This window comes from Carassius auratus, linkage group LG45M (genome assembly GCF_003368295.1).
Source record: "Carassius auratus strain Wakin linkage group LG45M, ASM336829v1, whole genome shotgun sequence".
In the NCBI taxonomy this organism is placed as follows: Eukaryota; Metazoa; Chordata; class Actinopteri; order Cypriniformes; family Cyprinidae; genus Carassius; species Carassius auratus.
The window spans coordinates 87501-111500 of NC_039299.1; the positions used below are offsets into that span (position 1 = coordinate 87501).

Sequence of the window (24000 nt, forward strand, 5' to 3'; positions counted from 1 at the left end):
TCTGTCCTCGTTCACAGTGGTGTCAGAAGCAGGTCTCATCTGTGCTTGTGTTTGGATCAGGAAGCAGTTTGAAGTTAAAGTAACCAGGACGAAGCTGAAATCCTGCCCTCTGTAAGAACATGAGCGAGAGAGAGAGGCCTGACCTATTTTTACGCTTGGATCAGGCACTAATGGACAGCTATAAGCATCCCGGGTCTTCAGAGACCTGCAGAACCCTCTCTGCTCTCAGCTGATGAAAGTGTGGAGAGATTTCACTGCAAACTGACGGCTAGTTCAGCTTCTCTGCCAGCAGCAGCCTGTATACGTGTTTGAGAACGTGTTGATGTTTAAATAGAAATGCTCAGCGTGCGCGTGCTAGCGTCCTGCTAACGTTCCAATAAGATCACCCGGCGGGAATCACGCACGCAGCGTGTCGCAGGCTGATTAGATCTGACTTTCAGCTTCACTTTGGTGTTTGTTTCATGAACTTCCCAGCGAGGTGAGCGCGATGAGGGAACGTGTTCAGTGTTATTCATGCTAACGCTAAGCCTCTGTTTCTGGGCTGTTTTGACACTTCTGGTCTTGGGATGTTTTGTTGCCGGGTGGCAGATGTGTTTCTGTCTGAAAGCTGCAGGCCGCGCGACATTAACACAAACAGGAGCGCTGTGCCATCGCCATGGCAACCCTCATCCCGCTCTAACCCCATAATAACCAGAACACGAGGAGCTCCTGGAATGATGACCGTCGCAGCACTTTATTATTTCTTCTGTGATACTCTCTGTTGATTATATTATATGTTGATCATTTCTCCTTCAGTCTTGATTTTGAGAAGACACGAGGGTGAACTATTCCTTTATTGCCTTTGCAATGTAAAAAAAAAAAACACTGTGATAATGCAATCATAGTATTGTCCAAAGAAAGCGTCTGCTATGTTGCTGGCCCAGCTCTGGAGAGACAGATGGAGACGGATGGAGACGTCTGTGAGACTCGTGGAGCAGATCGAGCTCCCGCTGGCACACGCTCCTCGCTCTCGTGGTGGCCGCGCTTTTCCCGTGTTTGATGTGAGCGGCTCTTCATTAATAATTCACACAACCCTCCTGATTCTCACCAGGGGAAGTGCTGTCACTCGATAAAGACCCGAGGAGCACAAACACACCGTGATCCAGCTGGAAATAACCTGGTGTCATTAGATGCTGGAGTCGGTCTGTTAGTGAGCGTCTGTGAACACACACCTGCGGGTGATTACACGACGAGTGTGAAACGGGAACGCTTCAGCTAAAGTAATCCAATCTCTGCCCAATCTAGATTTCAGAAGCTTGGCATCCCTCGATGGCGGCCCAGAATTAGGACAGATGTTGAAGAAGGTCACTCTCCTCCCGAGTGCTTTAAGAGAGCGGAGGAGTTGGACGTGAGTGTGGTTTGTTGACAGATGACGAGTCTTTTGAGGAAAGACATTTTTAACTAGGAGTCGGGAGGGAACAGAAACTAGAATGGTTTGATCTGTAGGTCTCTTTAGGTCAGTGAATCGGGGGCGTCCCGCTGACTCCAGGGCTTTGAGGTGTTCCTCCGCTCTGGGGCTTGAAGAGACAAGTCGAAGCGATCTGAATCGTTACAGTAAATGTGTTTCTGAACCTCGACTGATGTTGTGTTTCTGCTGTAGTTTTTTATTTCAAAAGGAGAGCCATGGCTCAGGGTTTCTGTTTGTAGGACGCCTGTTTGTTTGGCACAAATACTGAACGAGAAGGATTGGGACCGATACATTCCTCTTGTTGGACTACTTATTAAAAGAACTAACTCCTATGCTTCATTGGGTTAAGAGCGTATAGATGTATAGATGCTGGATAAAACACTGAGGAGCAGAGCCAGAGAAACTTACAGACGTGTTCATCTAAACACAAATAACCAAGAGCAGGTGTAGCTGATCCTGAACTTTTAATGAGCTGTGTTTCCACACCGTCCCCAGGTGATAAAGACGTGTCTGAGCTCAGCGTCAAGCACAGGTCGGTCTCGCCCCGGACGCACACGCGTGTGCCAGAGACGTGTTCAATCCCAGGTCTTTGTGTGCTGGCCAGCAGGGGGACAGCAGATGTCCTTCCTCTAAGTAGGTCGGGCTTTGTGCGGCGTCCGGCTGGAACCATCTGTCCGTGGCATGTCGCTATCAGCCGGCTGAAAATATGATTTTCTAGAAGGTGACCTTTGAGATGACGGGCGTGTGGAGATGAAGCTTGATCGGTTTGAGGAAGTGGGCTGTGCAAGTGTAGAAATGGAGAGCTGTTAGTTTTTGTTTTCTGTGTTGGTGAAGAGCTGTACATCCCTTGTTCCTTCCTCGAAGCATTGCATGGAAGAACTAAACCTGTTCTGAGGGTTAAACCGGCGCAAGCAGAGATCAGAGGCGCTCTCAGATCACCAGCGAGCGCAAATCATTCGAAATCAGTCTTTGACACAATCATCTTTGGTTCTTTCTTTAATTACTCCGTTCCCAGGAGAGAGAGCGGGGTAGTTAACCAGTCAAATAAGCAGTAAAGCAATTATTGGGTCAGAATGAATACAATTCTGCCATCTTTAATCACTAGGGGAGTCTGTGCCTGGAGAAAACAGCACAGAGCTGAGTGAGATGAAATCATGTTGATCTTCTGAGATCGTCTCTAATCTGAACCTTTAACCTCAGGCCGTGGTTTTCCTCTCCTGCGCTCGGTGGGACTCATTCTAACATGGTGCAGCTTTATTTTGTGGTTTAATCCATGTGCTTATTCATGTTCCAGCACTGTATTCTCTCACATCTGCTTTGTGATCACGCTCTAGATCAGAGCTTCTCAACTGGTGGATCACGACCCAGAAATACAGCTTTGTTTGTTTCCCTGCTGTTGCGTTATTGTTATAATAGTAAAACAGACTTCTAAATGAGTGGGAAAACAACAAGCGATAAAAGAAAATACACCATTAAACAGGAATCAGCAGAGAAAAACCGGTTGAGATGCTCTGATCCAGATGGGATCCTCGTCTGATTTGTTCCTCACTTTCTCCCGCAGCTCCAGAGCGAGCTGGACCAGGAATATCAGGACAAGTTCCGGAGACTTCCAGTGGAAATCCAAGAATTCGTGCAGGATTCTGCTGCTTGTAAAGGCAAGTTAAGCCAAGACTGTGACTTTCTTCCCATGTCCAGAAGCTCAAGCAGGTGAATCTCTCTCCAGATGAAGACGTGGAGCAGCGGTCGTCAGAGGAAGAGTCTGCTGCACCTTTATAAACATGTTTTTATACTTCTCATGCTGTCGAGTTTTCCCTGATTAAATGTGCACCTTTTAGTGTGATGACTTACTTGAACAATGTTAAAAATAATTTTCCTCTTTTTTTTCTTACTTTTAAAAAGTCTTCAGAAGAACTTGCTGCTTATATGGATCTAAATATGTGTTTAGATGAGCTTCACTGTTGCTCTCTTAATGATTTTAAACAGCTCTTCAAGTCTTTAATATGAACTTTAGGCTCTACTTCGCTCATATGTTATCATGGACCGTTCTGCCACAATTTAGAGTTTGTATGAATTCAGTTTTTAATAACATAACAACGTGGACATGAAACATAAAGGCAAAAAATCATTAATTTGCTTGCATGTTATTGTACAAACATCTGATGTGGTAGGAAAACATTATTTTTCCATATATATATATATATATATATGTTAAGATGAACATTTGGCAGAATTACACTGTGGTCAAAGTGTTCAAAGTCATTCTCTGGGATTCGAACCCATGACCTCGATGTTGCTAGCGCTTGATCTGCTTAATAAAGATGTTTAACAGATTCCTGTGCCAATATTTGATCTCAAATGCACTGTGGGACAATGTTTAACTGACCGAGTCTCGACTGGACGATGTTGTGATGTGAAGATGAAGTGAAGACCGTCACTGATGTGATGAGTGTGCAGCGGTGGTCAGAAGATAACATGCACCTCGCAGAGTCTGCAGAGGAACTAAATACGAGGGATCATACAAAATACATGTTTTTATTTAGTACCGAGCTGAATAAGATATTTCACATATAGTCCACAAGAATAATATAATAGTTGGATTTATAAAAATTAGCCCTTTCAAAAGTTTACACACTCTGGATTTTTAATACTGTTGTTATCTGAATGATTTCTAATTTAGTGATGTGTTGATGAGTCCCTTGTCTGCCAGCAGTGACTGTGATTTAGAGATCCATCTCTTCACACAAGGTTCAGACGCTCGCTGATGCTCCAGAAGGACAAACCATGCACTTTTTGGAGAAACTGCAAAGTGTATGTAAAGTTTTGACCACAACTGTACTGACCAGTGGAGGAGGTGAAGTTTAGTGTGTGAAAGACTCGATGCTGCCAGTTTCTGAGCTTCTTTTATCACTGTTTTATATTGACAGCACTAGTGCCACGAACACCTGAGACGTGTCTGTAGATGATCATGTCTCACTCGAGTCCTGTGCTTCTGAACACATTTATCTTCTGAATGCATCATGTGTACGTTGGTCTTTGTAATAAAACATCACGTCTGTGGACGTCTAGTGCACTACTGAGTAAAGCTTGTGACTGGCTGTATTTCAGAGAAATGCTATATTATATTTGATGCACTTCTCAAGTTTCTCCACGCTGATGTTGATGTACGTGAAGCTTTTAGAAATCATGTCAAGTGTAAGAGGGTTATAAATAACTGTGGATGAAATAAATGTTGCTTGTGTCTCGATGTGTGTCGAGTGTTGGTGTTAGTGTTAGCTGTTGAAGGTCAGCGTGTCTGTTCCTGCCCCGATGAAGAGTTATATGGTGTTTCTGCAAAGGACCTTGGGAAGTTCTGCTGACCAGCTCCTCCTGAAGAGCTTCATCTGAACCCTGTCTAATGCTGAATAAACCTGCTGTGTGTTAATGTGTTGAGGATGCTGAGCCAGAGATCTGATGATACACAGTGTGTGTGTGTGTGTGTGTGTGTGTGTATCATATCAGGACACAACTCTGTATAATGACATGGGTATGACACAGGTATTACAAGGAGAGGGTGACTTATGAGGACATAACCCATGTCCCCATTTTTCAAAACACTTATAAATCATACAGAATGAGTTTTTTTGAGAAAGTAAAAATGCAGAAAGTTTCCTGTGAGGGTTAGGGTTAGGTGTAGGGTTGGTGAAGGGACATAGAATATACAGTTTCTACAGAATAAAAACCATTACACCTATGGGATGAACACACTTTACACAAAAACAAACGTGTGTGCGTGTGTGTGTGTGTGTGTGTGTGTGTGTGTGTGTGTGTGTGTGTGTATGTGTGTGTGTGTGAGCATCGGCTGTGGCATGTTTCCCATCATCCACAAGTTTTAAGCACAGATGCCCAGCGGTCGTGCGACTGAAGCACATGTGAACCGACAGGAATTCAGCTGCAAATATAATCAACATTAAAATAAACAGATCATGGTTCAGAAATAACTGATGCTGCTCTTTCATCGTTCCAGTCTCATGGAGTCCATCACTGTCCATCAAATATATCTGGGGGATTTCTGATGTTTTAGAAGTAGTTTCTGTGTTGAATATGAAGCAAATTATTTGGATGTGTAATATTATCTCATATTATCTGATGGTGGATAAACACACACACACACACACACAGCTGATGGCAAATAATATGATGAAAAGGTCCCTAAGCCTTTGTGTAATTCAGGTAATGAAGTGTGTGTGTGTGTGTGTGTGTGTGTGTGTGTGTGTGTGTGTGTGTGTGTTGACAGTAGGGGTCTGTGCTCATAATGTTCTGTGCAGGAAACAGGAAGTGAGGTAATGACACTGCTTTAGTCAGACACGATTAATTCGACAGCGGTTCCCATGATTCCCTCTGTCAGATCACCTCTGATACTCTACAGTGAATCTACAGTAAATTACATCAAAAAAATTAAATTCACACTGACCTGAATCATCAGACTGATTCATTTAGAAAAGAGATTCTTCACTCTGATGCTTCGTTTGTGGACATTAATTACTGACAGTCTAACGCCCACAGTTTACTAATTACATCTGCTGTAAACAACAACAACAAGAGATTCAGTTCAAACAAACATAGACAGATATACAGACAGATAGATAGATAGATAGATAGATATTCAACCTTCATCAACCTCATCTCGTCCTGCAGGGTTTCCTCGCTGCGTGAGTCTGAGTGTGTGTGTGTGTCTCTCTCTCTGTGTGTGTGTGTGTGTGTGTGTGTGTGTGAGGACTTCTTGTGTGAAAGAGAGAGAGAGAGAGAGAGAGAGAGAGACTGCAGCGGTGGTGAAGGGCTGTATGTATGACTCTGAGGAAGGTCCACCATCATCCGCCCGTTTGGGAGCGCAGGGAATTCTGTGTTTTCCCGGGAATGTCGCGGGCGTGCGCTGATCAAGTGTGATGACGGTAAGCCGTGAGCGCGGCTCGTGCGCGTGGTATTGAGCTGTAGGGAAGGGCGCGCGCGTGTGTTTGTGTTCATGTGTGAGGAGAATCAAAGTGAACTGGCTCTTAGCTCTCGGCTAACATTAGCTGGATCTCCCGCAGTGCTCGTCATGTGAACGGTAAGGATGTGTGTGTGCTCGTCGAGATGCAGCTCTGCTTCTGTGTGTTAGCGAATGTTTTTCCTCAGTCCAGCTTCACTGTGCCGCTAATACTGAAAATTACGTAATGCATACTGAATGAATCTGAGATGTAAAGCATGCAGGGCCTGTCGGTGCATGTGTGCATTTACTGCAGAACACAGCATTGCATCTGAGTGTGTGTGTGTGTGTGTGTGTGTGTGTGTGTGTGTGTGTGTGTGTATAGAGTGTGAATGTGTCATCAGAGCTCGTTCAGTGTGAACTGTGTCAGAAATTAAACTTCTGCTATCTGGGACGTGTCCCTTTCAGAGGCATCTCCACCTGCATCATGAAAACATACAGTGTAACACTTCACTATATATGTGGCACATGCTCATCTCTGATTAATGTCTGATTCTTCAGCATTAGATGTAGTCTAGATGTAGTAAACATATGTGCTGTCGGTGGTTGTGTCTAGATGATCTGTCATGTTTCTTCTTAAATGACCTTAAAAAAAGATGCATTAGATATCAGTGTTGTTTCAAAATATACCTTTATTAAAAATGCACCATCTGAAAACAGGTTTTAATTTCTATATTTTACAACATAACTTTTGTGCCTTGTTTCAGATTTACATTTATATTTGACATTTATATTTACTGCCATGATATAAAAATGGCAATATAAAAACCCAATAATGTCAAAACAAGAACTAAAAGCAGAATAACAGGCACTGAACTGGAGATCTGTGAAGCTTTACTGTGAATCTGCTCAGGGGTGTGTTTTCATCCTGTAAAGTGTCTGAACACGTCACCTGTTCACGAGAGCGCACAGGTGAACGGGTGTTTACTCCGTCAGAAACACTGACTGCGTGTGGAAGGTAAAGCCAGCTCTGATGTTCTTCAGGTTCTTCGGTGGATCTTCAGATCTGTGTCTGGTGAAGGTGGAATCGAACAGGAGCTGCTGTAAGTGTGTTTGACCGCTGCTTGTTCAAACAGCTTTCAGAAGGTTTAGAGAGCTGAAATGCTCTGAACTCTGTGTAATGTCACAGTTTTGCTGTTTTTGTGTGCTTTGAATCACTGATGGTTCATTGAGACACTGTTAGTTCTTTCCTGAAATGATTTGTGACTTCTGTGCATGTGTTGGTGTTCATCATGTCATCTCATGGAGGTTCATGCTCTATGGTGTTTCAGAAGCGCAGGCTTTGAGTCTGTGTTCGACTGTCCTGTGGCAGAAAGACTTCATCCGTGTCTTTCAGAAACACTACTCACCGTCTCAGATGTCTGATTTTACTACAATTTTCCTAATATCAGCCTTCATGTCCGTTATCAGCCATAGTGAAAGTAGTTAGGCACTTTCAGTGTCAGCTGCAGATATTTGCATCAGCGGTGATCAGACTCTCCAGAAGAGCTGGAGTCCTCCTCTTCCACATGTGTCTGGTGACAGAAGTGTTTTCTGTACGAACAGAGCTGTGTTGTGCTGGTGTTGTTGTGGTTTTCTTGCGCTTGTGTGTCTGAGTGTGTGCTGTTGGGAAGATGCACTATTATTCTTTAATTAGCAGCTGTAAACACAGTGAGTCACAGGCTTCTGGCTGTTATTGTTCACGTTGTGTTTCACGCGACGGCTGCCACACGCGTGTTTTCTTTGGGTCGACTGACCGCCAGCGCTCCGTCTTCACACGGTCAGTGTGTTCTGGCTTCATTAGTCTCTCTCTCTCTCTCTGTGTTTGTCTTCACAGCATCTGAGATGTCACTCGCCGTTAAATCTCTTTCTCCAGCATGTTTCTCACTGCGCTTCAGTTGTCAGTGTTGTTTCAGTATCTTCGATCAGCAGAAGGTTCCTGTTTTCAGGCTGGTTTAGATCAGAGCTGAAGCTGGTCAGGGTTAACCTGGAGGACTGACCGCTGTTTTATTGCTAACCCTAATCCCAGCAGCTCATCCAGTGTTGTCTGTTAGTTCTCAGGGAGCTTGGTTCTAATCTTATCAGTTTATCTATCTTTCATTAACTTAGGAATGTTCTCAAACTATCGCTCCGTCTTGAGCTGAAAGAGAAAACGCTTTTGCCTACATAGTCTTGGGATAATCCTCACTCTCATCCTTGTGGTCTAGGACTAGATCTGTGCTGTTTTCAGCTGATGTGTGAACACTAAACTTGATCTGTGGCTCCTGCTATCCAATAATCACAATAATCATTAGTCTTGAAAACAAAGTCTCAGCTTTTAAATTCTACACACATTCTGTCTTTATTTTGTCAGCCATTTTTTATTTAGTCTTAGTCTTAGTTCTGTGGCAGTTATTATCATGTTTAGTCAAGCTCGTCCTGTTTTTGTTTAGTCAAGTTTTAGCCGACTAAATGTCGGTTCATGTTAGTCCGTGGAGACTTTTCTTCACATTTTCATCATGCTGTATAATAGTTAAACTGATAAAAATTATAATCTATAAGATTGTTGTCATTTAAGAAATGTATTTTTCCGTTTCAGGTATTGCCAATAATTGAGCACACATCAACAGAATGAAGACTTTATTTATCTCATCTACTGTACTGATTTATTACGGGTTATTTAATATATAATTAATATCAAAGACTTAGATATGCACTCTCTTTGGCTACATTATGAAAACTGGTAAAAACAAGCAATTTGGAAATAAATAACCCCCCGAGCAGAAAATGTATCATGTTAACAGAGAAGCTCTGATTTGGGGATTTGAGCTCTTGGTATCTGGCAACCGCACACAGAAACGCTCGTGCAGTAGAGGTGCGAACAACAGCCAATAATATTTTGTCTCTTTTACAACAAAAAATGTAAATACATTTTGTTATAGTTTACATTTTTTTTATAGATTTATGTCTCGTCTTTTATTGTTAATAATATTGCATGTTGATAAAGTCACAGTTAGCATTTATTGACCTTATTGCCGTCTCGTCTTAGTCATGGGGAAAACATTTTTCATCATAGTTTTCATTCATGAAATGAACACTAGCACAGATGACTGTAGAGAAGCGATCATCTCGTCCTCTTTACTGTTAGTTCCAGCAGCAAATCAGCATGAAACTCACTGAAATCAGTCATGAATCCACCAATCAGTGATTCAACCGCCTAAAGTAAAACAGTCATATGTCATATTTACCTCCGAAAAGACATTCAGTGACCATAAATAAGAAAATAACTTTAAACAGGAGCATTTTAATATATGCGCAATATTACATATTCATGAAATTTCACTAGGGATGTAACGAATCACTCAACTCAACTCAATTTGATTCGATTTCAAGATTCAATTCGATTCACGATTTTTTTCATTTATTTGTTTTAAACAAAATTATATTTAAGGCAAAAGGTGAATTAAATGTGTCCTTTTATTATTGCTTGGACAAAATGCTGCACATTTGTTTGTTAAAAATTGAAATATAACTTATAACATCCTAATATAGTACTTGCATATTATTGCTCTTTTGTTAGTTTTGATTGCTTCTATTGTCCTCATTTATAAGTCGCTTTGGATAAAAGCTTCTGCTAAATGACTAAATTTAAATGTAATGTCAATGTAAATAACAAAAGTAAATTGAAATTTTAAAACAGGCCAAATCAAATAAAGAAGTAACACAAATAAAATAAATCTCTTGATATAAACACAATAAGGCTTTGCAGCAGGTGGAGCTTAAAGCGTTTCCTTGGTTACCGCTGTGAACAAAGCACTCAAGATCGCCGCGGCAGGTGGAGCTTAAAGCGTTTCCTTGGTTACCGCTGTAAACAAAACCCTCATGATCGCCGCGGCAGGTGGAGCTTAAAGCGTTTCCTTGGTTACCGCTGTAAACAAAACCCTCATGATCGCCGCGGCAGGTGGAGCTTAAAGCATTTCCTTGGTTACCGCTGTAAACAAAACCCTCATGATCGCCGCGGCAGGTGGAGCTTAAAGCATTTCCTTGGTTACCGCTGTAAACAAAGCGCTCGTGAACACCGCAGCAGGTGGAGCTTAAAGCATTTCCTTGGTTACCGCTGTAAACAAAGCGATCGTGAACACCACAGCAGGTGGAGCTTAAAGCATTTCCTTGGTTACCGCTGTAAACAAAGCACTCAAGAACACTGCAGCAGGTGGAGCTTAAAGCATTTCCTTGGTTACCGCTGTAAACAAAGCGCTCGTGAACACCGCGGCAGGTGGAGCTTAAAGCATTTCCTTAGTTACCGCTGTAAACAAAGTGCTCGTGAACACCGCGGCAGGTGGAGCTTAAAGCATTTCCTTGGTTACCGCTGTAAACAAAGCGCTCGTGAACACCGCGGCAGGTGGAGCTTAAAGCGTTTGCTTGGTTACCGCTGCAAACAAAGCGCTCGTGAACACCGCGGCAGGTGGAGCTTAAAGCGTTTGCTTGGTTACCGCTGCAAACAAAGCGCTCGTGAACACCGCGGCAGGTGGAGCTTAAAGCATTTCCTTGGTTACCGCTGCAAACAAAGCGCTCGTGAACACCGCGGCAGGTGGAGCTTAAAGCATTTCCTTGGTTACCGCTGCAAACAAAGCGCTCGTGAACACCGCGGCAGGTGGAGCTTAAAGCATTTCCTTGGTTACCGCTGCAAACAAAGCGCTCGTGAACACCGCGGCAGGTGGAGCTTAAAGCATTTCCTTGGTTACCGCTGCAAACAAAGCACCATTTAAATTTATATATTTCAACAAACGATTGGAATAGAAGCAACTATATGTTTAAAATGTTGATATAATAACTGCCTTGTGTTCAATTTAAACATTTGATTTGAGTTGATTTATTATTTATGAAATTGAAAAATAGTTTGTTGTTAATTTCAAACTTTAACGGAATAGTGATGTATGAACTGACCGAGTTCTCTGGATAGTTCTGCACTTTAATTGAGATTTAGTTTTGAGATTTCACTTCCCTGAAATGTTTCCAAATGAATGGATATTGAGTTGAATTGAGCACTTAAGAATCGGACTCAGATCTTGACATCTGTGTTTTGTCTGCGTTTCAGTCACACGGCTCAACACTCTAACGATTAATGACTGGACAGAGTGAATCTGTGCATCCTGAAGTGATTATTGCGGCGGAAAGAGAGATTACTGCTCCCCCGCCGGCCCAAGATCTCCCATCATGCCGTGTTCCTGCGAGCGTCTCTGTAGAACAGTCATCTGAAGCGTCAGGGTTCCTGGACGACGAGCTCACGGCTAAAGATAGTGCTGAACAGAGTGAAGCTGGAGCTATTACTGCTCTTTCTAATTGTGAAGCACGTTCAGTCACGGCTCTGCTGGGAGCCACGCGTGCGCACGCAATCTGCACGTCCAATTAAACTGTCGACCTTCGTGTTCGAGCCCAGAATGTGACTTCTGAAGGCCACGGAGACGCGCACGAGCCTGTGACCTGACACCGATCCCGCGGGGCTTGTTAATTCACTAGTATGTAATCATCTGTCCAGGGGTCATGTGTCTGCATCAGGGATGAAGGGTCAGTCACCTTTATTTATACAGTACAGGTTTCAAAGAAGCTTTACAGTTATACACAAGAAAATTGTAATTCAGTCGTGCAAAGAAAGGAAGAAGCTAAAACAGGAAACAGTCATTATTCACAATTCATATCCCAGCATACTGCAGTTTGAACCTGCGAGAAGCACAGCATTATGGGAAGAGTCAGAGTGGATGTGATGATCAGCTGCGTTAGTCTCGGGATCAAACAGTCAAGCCAATTATATTTCAATTATGTTTCAAAGCCGCTTCTCTGAAAATCATTGTTAATGTGTATAATATTGTAGTATGTTCAAACATTAGCAGATTATAGCTGGACAACAATATTTGACAATTTAAACGTGTAGCAGATTGAACATCAGGTGGCAGATCAACACATTGTGTGGTTTAGTTCAGCCTGTCTGAGCTTCATCGGTCCGATTTGATCAAAATGACAGATGAATCAGTGCTGAAATACTGTAGAGTTTGATGGGACACATGACCTTTGACCTCAGCAACTACATGAAGTGTTTCTCCTCCTGTTAGAAGTGGATCTATCAGTTTATTTCACATAGCCATTATTTGTCAGATTGTGAAAGTGCTGTTTCCCATGATGCCGTTGTGATTGTAATGATTCAGATTGTTCTCGAGGAGTGGCTCGTGGTGAAGATCATGCTGTGGTTCCTTCAGGAGCTCAATGAAGCTCTCAGTCGCTGGATTTCATTGATTGAGCTGGACTCTGCTGGTTACTGAAGACTGTCATGGATCTCACACACGTTCCTCTGGCTGGTGTTTCTCTCTGTGACACTGATGTGTGTGTGTGTTCCCGCTGTAGCTGTGAACGGATTGACGTTCCCCCGCCGCGGTGGGATTATCAGATGCTTTATTCAAGAGAATATTTGTCGCCTCGTCTGATGTTACCTGAAATAATGCCGCTTAAAGTCTAAAAATAAACAGCACTCATTACGTGGATTTGCCAGACTGATGAACGGAACAGAGGGCTTTATCAGGAGATTCAACCGGATCATTTGTGTTTTATAACGCTTTATTTTAATCTTCCACAGATTGATAATCCAGAGGAGATTGGCTTCCGCTTCAGAACATTTACTGTAAATCTCGCACTTTAACCTGTCGTACATTACAATCATGTAGTTCACACAGTGTGGGCGGGTCATATGTTAATGAGCTCTGTTATAATCGTGTTGTTCACACAGTGTGGGCGGGTCATATGTTAATGAGGTCTGTTATGATCATGTAGTTCACACGGTGTGGGCGGGTCATATGTTAATGAGGTCTGTTATAATCATGTAGTTCACACGGTGTGGGCGGGTCATATGTTAATGAGGTCTGTTATAATCATGTAGTTCACACAGTGTGGGCGGGTCATATGTTAATGAGGTCTGTTATAATCGTGTTGTTCACACAGTGTGGGCGGGTCATATGTTAATGAGGTCTGTTATGATCATGTAGTTCACACAGTGTGGGCGGGTCATATGTTAATGAGGTCTGTTATGATCATGTAGTTCACACGGTGTGGGCGGGTCATATGTTAATGAGGTCTGTTATAATCATGTAGTTCACACGGTGTGGGCGGGTCATATGTTAATGAGCTCTGTTATGATAGTGTCGTTCACACAGTGTGGGCGGGTCATATGTTAATGAGGTCTGTTATGATCATGTAGTTCACACGGTGTGGGCGAGTCATATGTTAATGAGCTCTGTTATGATAGTGTCGTTCACACAGTGTGGGCGGGTCATATGTTAATGAGGTCTGTTATGATCATGTAGTTCACACGGTGTGGGCGGGTCATATGTTAATGAGGTCTGTTATGATCATGTAGTTCACACGGTGTGGGCGGGTCATATGTTAATGAGCTCTGTTATGATAGTGTCGTTCACACAGTGTGGGCGGGTCATATGTTAATGAGGTCTGTTATGATCATGTAGTTCACACGGTGTGGGCGGGTCATATGTTAATGAGGTCTGTTATGATCATGTAGTTCACACGGTGTGGGCGGGTCATATGTTAATGAGCTCTGTTATGATAGTGTCGTTCACACAGTGTGGGCGGGTCATATGTTAATGAGGTCTGTTATGATCATGTAGTTCACACGGTGTGGGCAGGTCATATATTAATGAAGGAAGGAAGCATCTGACTGATCTCCATCGTTTATCTAATTATTTCTTATAATTTATACTAAGCTATTTTGTTTAAAATGCACAATAACCATCTCCATTTCTGACTGGTTTATTGTATTGCTTTAGGCAAGGCAAGTTTATTTATATTGCACATTTCGTACACAATGGTAATTCAAAGTGCTTTACATAAAAGAAAGTAAAATAATAATGAAGAAAAATAATAAAACAAGCGATTTTAAAACTTTTAAAATGATAAAACAATTTACTTATTTAAAATGAATTTAAAAAGCTCATAACAGAGCTTTAGTAATAACTTTAAATGACGAAGGCAAAGTATAAACAAAAAATGAATTCTCGTTGAACTGAACAGATCAGAATAACAGCGCTGTTGTGTAGCTGCTTTCCTTTGCTTCATATTTGATGAAGTTTGCATCACTGATTCTGTTGTTTTCCTGTTTATTTCAGTGAAAGTGTATTGTACATCTCTATTGTATAAAGTGCTATAGAAAGACATGTGACCAGATGAAGCAGGTGTTTGGTCATGTGACCTCAGCGCAGCACACCTGCTCTCTCTGAACTGTGTTAACAGCAGCTGTCACATGTTCCTCACAGCGCTGTCTTGTCTTCCTGTTTTCCAGAAAGTGACTGCTGTCCTCAGTCCATCTGTTCGCCTGCTCTTCACCTTCAGCCTCGGCCTGGTAAGACTGAATTAACTCAATTAAACCAGACTGTAATGAGCGTCATCAGGCCATCAGACGTGAGGCATTAGTGTGTTATGTGCTTTATCAGCATGTCTGTCTTCTGTCAGGATCTGTAGCCAATCAGACGGCAGCACTGCTCTCTGCTTCTGTTCATTAAAGTGACAGTTCACCCTAAAATCAGCACTGTTTACTCTCTCTCGTGTCCTTCAGACCTGCGTGACTGACCTTCCTCTCTGGAGCTCAAAAGAAGATTTTGCTGGGAAAAACACAACATCAGACCCCAGTGCCTTTCATTATAAGGACAAAAAGCCTTTTGTGTCTCACTAAAATAAGTCATGCAGGTTTGAGTGACATGATGGAGAGTGAATGATGATTTTTAAGATTTGAAATGAATGTATGGTCCAAGAGTGTTTGAATCAAGTGTGCACTGTGTAGGGGACGCCTGTGTCACATACTCATTTCTGCATACTACAGTACACCGTGTGTATCCTCTGTGCCAGCTCAGAGTAGCATGTACAGTTAACAGCAGAACACTGTATCCCACAATGCAATGCGCTCAGCCTTCCACCTCCATGTGATCAGTGAACCAGAAGTGATTCTCTTCAGACTGATAAAAGTGTTGTACATTATTTTTATGAAAATATGAAATAACCAGGAAGACGCCATGATCAGTCATGTGATGTAACGAGGTCATGTGACCGTGTGTGGGGTTTCTGTGGGTCCTTAAACTCTTACGTTTGGTTTGATCAAAACTGAGACCATTAAAAGACCATAGGTGATTATTATTAAACTTGGAAAGGTGATGATAGAGTTAATGAACATATGGTCTGACGTTACAGGATGCCGGAGTTAGAGCCGTTAATGATCTGAACATGTTTGCCTCATGGTTTGATATTATAATATGTTGAAGAATAATTGTAAGATGTTTATTTTATGATTTAGTTTTAGTAATGAAGCAGAGACATTTCAAGCACGAGTCCTGCTGTATTTCAGGCTGTTATTGGTGTTCTGGTCTCTCAGTAAAACAGGATCTGGGGTTTAAATCAGTGTACAACCATCGGATAAGAACGTTATTAATACAACATTTCTTTAAATACATGAGCATATCAGCTAAATCCAGCATCGCCGGAGCTCTGCTTCGTGTGTATTGATATATGAGAACATAAATAAGTAAGTATTGCAGTATTTAAACTCCCAGAAGCCCTGTTTCTCCGGTTCTCCGGTTTGTCTTGAGATGGCAGGGTTTGAGCAGATGTGAGTCGTTCTGTCGAGCAGAGCTCATGTTTAAATCAAGGTTAATCGCTGCTCTTCAGAGATTGCTTTTGTTTTGATTGAGATGCTCTTCCGGTGAATCCTCCGGTTATCCCGTTCGGAGCGCCGGACCCAACCAGGCATATCCCGGGAAGAGTGTTGCCATGGAGACGAGGGACATCTGTATGTGGCGGATGGTTTGTGTGTTAATCAGATGAAAGCAGAAGAAACGACCTCTAGCCTCTTATATCTCTCTTCAGATGAGCTGGTATGACGGTGCCATATAAGAGCAGCTGCTCGGAGATATTTACCCACGATCCTCACTCTTTCTGTAAAAGGCAGTGTTCTATTTCTGTGGCTCTGCAGAATATTCCCTCTTTGTCCTCTCTTGCCGTATCTGCTGGTCTTTCGAGGACAGAATCCCTAATTTGCTGCTCCTGTTAGGTACATATTTGGGCAGAGATAACAGCAGGGAATTATGGAGGTTGTTCCCGGCCGGAAACGGCCTGCAGACGCTATTATTATCCTGCGGAGTCTCGCTGGTCTTCTGCACGCGGACGCTTGCAGGCCATGTCTCTCTGTTTTCACCATGTTTGGTCAAATGTAGATCTGCTGCCAGCCACACGTCCGTCTCCTGAAGCTCTCGTCTGGAGAATGACTTAATTACACTGATCTTTAATTGCACAGCTTCAGCCGCTCGTGAAGAGACTAGTTACAGCAGATCTGGCTGAGTAACAGGAAGACTAGTTATCTTCTTCAACAGCGACGACAGAGAGCTGACAGGAATACAAATATAACAACATTAATAAACAAAACAAGCCACAGACGATAAACAACATAAGTGTGGATCAAATAAAGCTTCAGTACATTAAAAGCCAAAGAAAATAAAGCAAGTCTTGTGCTAACGCTTGTGTTTACTGTGAGATCATCACGCTCATCTTGTCTTCTGTCGTTACGGTGGAATCTAAATGAACAGATCATTCTGTCATCACGTCCTCCGCCTCAAGCCTTTCTTCTGTTAAACACTACAGAAGATATTGTGAGGTGTGTGTGTGTGTGTGTGTGTGTGTGTGTGATGACAGTCAGTGGTTCTGATGAGGTTTGGCTCATGAAGTCATATTTGAACGACGATTAAATGATGGATTTTGGCTGAATTAACCCTTGTTTGGCTGATCATGATGACAGACAGTATATCAGTGATCAATATTAGCATTGCTGTGACCTTTGACCTTCTGCTCTCACATGTGAACATCTCTGAGCAGAACAAACACGTGTGTGTCCTGACCGTCCACTGCTGATCAGACATACGGCTCTTCTGTGTGTGTGTGTGTGTGTGTGTGCTATGCGTGTGTGTATGAGATTGTGTGTGTGTGTATGAGTGTGTGTTTGGTGTGTGTGTTGGTTACTGCTGTTTTAGTCTGAATGTTTATCTTCGCTGACAAACATTACCAGGGTGGGTTTGTTGGCACTAGTCAGGTGCTGACGAATGTTTACACACACATTTATTACTGACACACACACACACACACACACACACACACACACGACGGGTAAGACTGAAGTTGGAGCTCATATGATCTGATCTTTGAGGTGTTTGATTGACAGCTGTCATCATCTTCCAGGTTTTCCGCAGCTCCTGCTCCGTGTATCTTCTGCATCATGGCTGCGTCACTCATTAATTTGAGCATGCTCCTGAAGCAGGGGCCTCTGGGTAATTACCCTCGCTGCCGTTTTAAACCGGCGGTAGCAGGGGATTGTGCCTTACAGGGACGGATAATTATCTCTGCGTCAGCTGCTCCACTAACTCACGTGTTGGAGCATCAACTCTAACCAGAATAGTTGGGGTTTCTGACTAGTAGTCCGTGTTAGTAGCTAGAGATGTTAAACTACTCGCAGCATTATGTGACTGTGAGATGAACATCAACGCAGAACATGAAACTCTTCAGTTGGTGTTGATGAGGAGCAGTGGTGAATCTCACAGGTTAATGTGATTTACAGACTGCCGCGCTGCATTTTTCCCATAATCCTCTGCTGCAATCAGCTGTAATCACATTTTGACGCAGGTCACATCATGATCATAGCTTCTGTTTAATGTGCTTGAATATGCAGCATGTCTCATGAATATTAATGAGCTGATTGAATGTGTATCAGTGGTTTATTTGTAACATTCAGTGTCTGGCAGGAAGCTGCTGTCTGCTGCTACAAGTGTTCATTCACTAGAGAATTATTTCAATTATTCTTTTGAAAAGTCTGAATATGTGTAAAGACAGAGATGTGGTTGTGTTTCCATCATGTGTGTGTTTCAGGTCTGTGAGCAGTCATGACCAAATCATACGAGTTCAACTGGCAGAAACACATTCCTGACTTCCTGCAGGAAGGAGCTGTGTTTGACCGCTTCGATGAGGTATACACACACACACACACACACACACACATACACACCTGTGTGCCGATCGCAGTATAATCAGGGAGACTCTCGTTAAGTGAACGGTTCATCAGAGTCTGATTAATGCAGCAGATGTATTGCACAGGAAGTAGTTTGTGAATAAGAAGGAAGTCTCATGGAGAGCAGTTACGGTTCATCCAGGTCCTACAGAGCAACAGACGGTGAAACTGTGCTGCCGGCGGCCATCTTGGCTCCGTCTGATAGTTTGAGGGCGTTCACAGTGAACTCATTAGCCGAGCCCGCGGGTGTTCGCTCGCATCACGACGCTCTTATGTGGACTTTAGGAATTTTACTGCCAAACTCGTAGGGAATAACACATACATGTGTTTTTGCTCAATCGTCTGGAATCAGGAGTCAGTTGAGGGTATGGATGGATTCTGAAAGCCAAAATATTGACATAAACTTGACTTTAAAATATGAATAGTTTTTACTGCATCACAGTAAACGATTACAGATTAAAACCAGCTGTCATACTCCAGATGAATCATAACTACAGTGACTATAACAATAACCTCAGTGTTTATTATTAACAGGTTTGGCTTTCTGCTGCTTCAAATGCCCAAGCTTCTGGATTCTGATTGGCTGTCAGCTCCAGCGGGGCATTATGGGTGTAGTCATGGCTTGGACTCTGCGTTTCTTTTTCATTTACTATGGTTTTTAAAACTATCATTATGGTTTCTGAAGAACTGAATCTTCCTGTTTAACTGGTATTGTGTAACGGTGACTTGATTTGGCTAGGTATCATCCCTAACAGACTTTTCAAGTCGTTCTGAACACTACAAAGAATATAAAGAGTAAACTTCTAAAATTGCCTCCAGTGAGACCTGTGTGATCTCAGCCGACAGGGAACGTTCTCGAAACGCAACGCTTTTCAAACGTTATATCAATATTAAGGGAAAAAAGTTCATAAAGTAATCTTTATTCAACATTCTTATATCCTTTGTTTTATTATTATGCACTGATATAAAACATTTGAAATACATTGTCATAACATTTAGAGAAATCGTTCTCTGGACGTTATTTATGAATGTTCTCAGGAATGTTTTTAAATCTTGTAACCTGTAATCATGACAAGAACTGGACATTTTAAACTTACTTAAGCAGTCAAATAATGTGGGTGAAAATACAGTTAGTAAATATGGAAATAAATATTTTTGTATTCTCAGCAAGGAAAAAAAAACATTTTAGAAACATTTAAAAACAATGTTCCAATAAAATTTTTATGACCTGATTTTGTGGCCTGGAATATGCTCCATTATTTTCTGAATCTGCAGACTGACTCTCAGCAGCTGGTGGACTCCAGACTCTAGTAAACACTCGCTCGGGTCTCGTCTCCGTGTGTGTGTGTGTGTGTGTGTGTGTGTGTGTGTGTTCTGTCTCTGCGTCGCTCCAGTCTCGTCTCCGTGTGTGTGTGTGTTCTGTCTCTTGGCCTGACTCTGTCGTAAGAGCAGGTGATGTCGGTGAGACGGACGAGACGTCCCGTTGAGGACGGACCAATCAGATGTGTTAATTTAACACCGTAATGATTGCATTCTCAGGGAAATATTCCTGTTTTAATGGTGTGTGTTTGCCGTCAGGAACGCCGCTCATCCTCCGCTGTGTTTTTCAGGATCCCTTCGTCTTTGAGCCCAGCTGCCATTTCAAAGTGGACGAGTTTGGCTTCTTTCTCACGTGGAAAAGTGACGGAAAGGTGTGATTTATTTTCATGGATGCAGACGCACATCACACACATCTTCCCTTTACTGTCATCATATCATGTGTTAGAAAGCTTCAGTTATAACTGTGTGAAATTCTTATTCAATTTGATGATTGTGTCTGTGTTTTTAAATATTATAAAGCAGTGTGTGTGTGTGAGTGTGTGTGTGTGTGTGTGTGTTTTATGTAGTCAGTCACTGACATTCAGTTTCTATTTCTGTTTCTAAAAGAAAAACATCTCTTCAGCAGAACTTTGGCTTGATTATTGTTATTCATATTCACCTTTATAAATGAGTGAAATCAGGCTCATCAGTCAGTGATCGTGAACTTTGAACTGTCATAATAACAGTGTTTGTCTCTCGCAGGAAGGACAGCTTCTAGAATGTTCTCTGATCAACAGCATCCGTCCCGGAGTCGTGCCGAAGGTAAAGATGCTGACGAGTGTCACATGCTGAAGAGTTTAGTCAGACTCAGAGTTACTGTGAAGAAGTCGTTCTGTCTGCGTCACACGTGATGATGAAGCGAGAGCCGTTGAGGCGTTACTGTTTGCTTTGCATCTGCACTTGAGTGTTATTGACAGTCAGAGATTATCTTTCACAGTCAGTGTGTGTCAAATATTGACTGGTGTGTGTGTGTGTGTGTGTGTGTGTGTGTGGCCGCGCCCGTCTGCAGTGTTTGTCTTCTGCGGTCAGGTGTTCGCAGCAGGAGCGTTTACCTGAGCGTGTGTTTGTGGAGGCGGCTCATGTTTACAGGACCTGATGGTAACCCGCTTCAGCTGTTTGTTAAGCAGGAGGTGATGTGTGTTCAGACACGTTTACTCTGATCAGTTTATCACTTCAGACGTTTCTCTGGGAATCGAACTGAGCACAATGCTGCTAGCACAGAAACAGACGTTCAGATGGACGTTTGTTAACTTCTTTGACCAATGCGTGTGAGAATATGGGTCAGTTTTTATTGAGTTGTATTATTCCGCAGCTGAATCTGTTGAATCTCACACTGATCAGTTCAGGGTTGAATCATTCATGAGCTGGTGTTCCTTTAACGTCATTAAAGCAACAGTTCGTCCAAAATTTTTAATTAAATTCTGTCTTCATTTGCTCTAGTTTTTCCAAACTTGTATGAGTTTCTTTCATATTTTAAAGAAGATATTTTGAAGAATGTACCAAACAGTTTGTGGTCCCCATTGACTTTAGTTAATAACTTTCTTCAAAATACTTTCTAAATATCTTCCTTTGAGTTCAGCAGAAGAGAGAAGAGAGAAACTCATACAGGTTTAGAACAACTTGAATAAATGATGACAGAATTCTCATTTTTGTCAGAACTATGGCTTTAAATGAATCGTGCACAAGAGTGAGTGTTTGGGAATATGGGATCCCATTGGGATTCAGGGGATTTGACCTGATGACAACTGCAGTGTCTAGTTGACCGTGTTGATCTGTTATAAAGGTTGTTGTATGTCATCCCGTGTTTCTTCATGAACTGAACCAGTATTAATGAGCTGATGTTTGCATGTGTGGTGTTTTTGTTCCTGAAGGACCCGAAGATCCTGGCGTCTCTGGAAGCCACGGGGAAGAGCGAGGTGGATCTGGACGGTCGCATCTTCTGCGTCTGCAGCGGGCCGGACCTGGTCAACCTCAGCTTCATGTACGTGGTGACGGAGAGCACAGATACGGCCAAGGTAAGTGTGACATCAGTAAATCACATGTATCACCAACAAACTTTAACTGTTCTGAATGTTCTGTCATATTCAGTAATTTTCTGTTGTGTGATCAGTTTGTGATTCACTGAATCAGAGTGAAACAAGTAGTTTCTTGTTCATCCACATCAAACAAGCTCAAACTGAGTATTAAACGAGCTGCTTTTTTATATTTGTTATTTGAGGTTTGAAAACTTACAATATGATTTTTATTTCTGTAGCACATTAAAAATAGGCTTAAAAGCATCCACAGATGGGGAAGATTTAAAGTGCATTGGGAGAGGGTTCCATAATCACCCTTTGATTTTAATCCCATTTTGGGAACATAAAAAATCATCTCATTAAAAGATCTCAAGTTTCTTAAATTTTAAAAAGGAATCATTAGGTCAACAATATATTTTGGAGCAGTGCCATGCAATGCTATAAAACAATCAGCAAAACCTTAAATTAAATAATAAATTCTGCAGGCAACCTGTCTAAAGAAACCAAAACTGGAGTAATTCTCTCTTCTGTGACAAATGCATTTTATACTTATTGAATATGAGATAATTGACCCTGTAAAATAACTATATATACAGAATTACAGTAATCAATGTGTGATAACGCAAAGGCATGAATAATAGTCTCCAGGTCCTTAAAAGAGAGACATGTTTTCAGTTTAGAAATAATTCTTAGTTGATAGGCAGTCTTGACAACACTAGGAACCTGTTTATCTCAGCCTAGGGCTGAATCCGTTATAACACCCAAATTCTTGACATGATCTGAAACACTTATCCTCAGCCAACCTACTTATAATTTCCTTGGAAGTAAAAGAAGATCCAAAACAACAAAACAACACACTTAGTCTTATTAGTATTAAGATGAAGAAAATTGCTTACCAACCTAAACACTGAGCAAGTCCTTCAAAGGATTGAGAACTATTTGGATCTTTCGGGATATATAAGTGTCAACTGCATATAAATGATACATAATATTATATTTATGAAAAATTTTGCACAATTGGACCATACATATAATGAAAATAAAATAGGCCCAAGTATAGAACCCTGTGGCACACCACTATGTAATTTAACTGATGTATAAACACAAGATCTCCAAGACAAACAAAGAAAGATCTATCTTTTAAATATGATTTAAACCATTCTAGAGCAGTATCCTTAACACCAACATCTTCTAAACGCTGCAATAAAATAGCATGATCAATATGATTAACTATCTTTCCTGAATCAACTGCCTATAGAATATCATTAAAGGGACACTAAGTAGGAATTACTCCCATCTAGTGGTGAAATTGTATTTTGCATTCAAACTAATTTTGCTCTCCAGCGCCTCGCTTTTTCAAATGCGCGTTGCATCTACGGTAGGCGATATGTACCAAAAAGCTTTGACGGGATGTCTTCTAATAGCACTTCGTCGAGTTTTCCTTCAGGTGAACAGGTGTGTTATTTCAAACAAACAGCAACATGACAACTAACAAACGAATGTTACAGTATGAATTACTGACTGTGGAAAACATGAAATATTGTAATTAATAGTTATGTCTTCTTTATTCGTTATATTTTCTGAATAATGTGCATTGTTAGATATAAAAAAATATTATAATATAGACTGTAACACTGACTTACCTGTGGAGAAGAAAACTGGCCACTTCAGCGTCTCTTTTGAAATCTTTATCCAGCATTAGCTCTTTCCACCTAGAAAAAGCTTCCCCAACATTAACTCTTGTTTTCTGTAATCTACGGTCACGTTTCCTTTTACGTTCTATTTTTGACTGTTTTGGCGACGATGTTTTCTTCTCCTGTGGCGCGGCATATGTATGGTCCATAATAAGAATGCAATCCAGACTTTTAATCTTGCCGGTGCAGTTTCAAGCGCCTCTCACTGCTCTGCACCTGCGTTTCTGGCTCTGACCGAAGACGCGCTGTGGAAACGTGTTGGCTTAGTACTTTTTGTCCCTCTCTGCTATTATAGTTTTGCAAGATGGCGGAACTACATGGAAGCCTCCGTCGACCTACCCGTCCCATGTATATAAAGATAATAAATTCTTCATTTACGAGGATTAGTTTAAACATTGGCATAGGTATTTGTACACCATTGAGGG

At 41.8% G+C, this 24000-nt stretch overlaps 2 protein-coding genes across 8 annotated transcripts in view; both read left to right on the forward strand.

Annotated features, from left to right (window-relative positions):
* LOC113068500 (1-phosphatidylinositol 4,5-bisphosphate phosphodiesterase beta-1) overlaps positions 1-4691 on the forward strand; it is an 81253-nt gene extending 76562 nt beyond the window's left edge. For both annotated transcript variants that reach the window (XM_026241230.1, XM_026241229.1), the window contains one exon: positions 3009-4691. In XM_026241230.1, the coding sequence (XP_026097015.1) occupies positions 3009-3100 (92 nt within the window). In that variant the 3' untranslated portion in view covers positions 3101-4691. The remainder of the gene's footprint in view (positions 1-3008) is intronic.
* A 1537-nt stretch (positions 4692-6228) lies between these two features.
* The window catches only part of LOC113068501 (1-phosphatidylinositol 4,5-bisphosphate phosphodiesterase beta-4-like), a 44112-nt gene continuing 26340 nt past the window's right edge, over positions 6229-24000 (forward strand). For 4 of the 6 annotated variants that reach the window (XM_026241231.1, XM_026241235.1, XM_026241234.1 and 1 more), the window contains exons 1-6: positions 6383-6530; positions 14749-14808; positions 18369-18466; positions 20118-20198; positions 20569-20628; positions 21738-21881. In XM_026241231.1, coding sequence (XP_026097016.1) covers positions 18383-18466; positions 20118-20198; positions 20569-20628; positions 21738-21881 — 369 coding nt within the window. In that variant the 5' untranslated portion in view covers positions 6383-6530; positions 14749-14808; positions 18369-18382. The other 2 variants (XM_026241233.1, XM_026241232.1) reach the window with 2 other exon arrangements.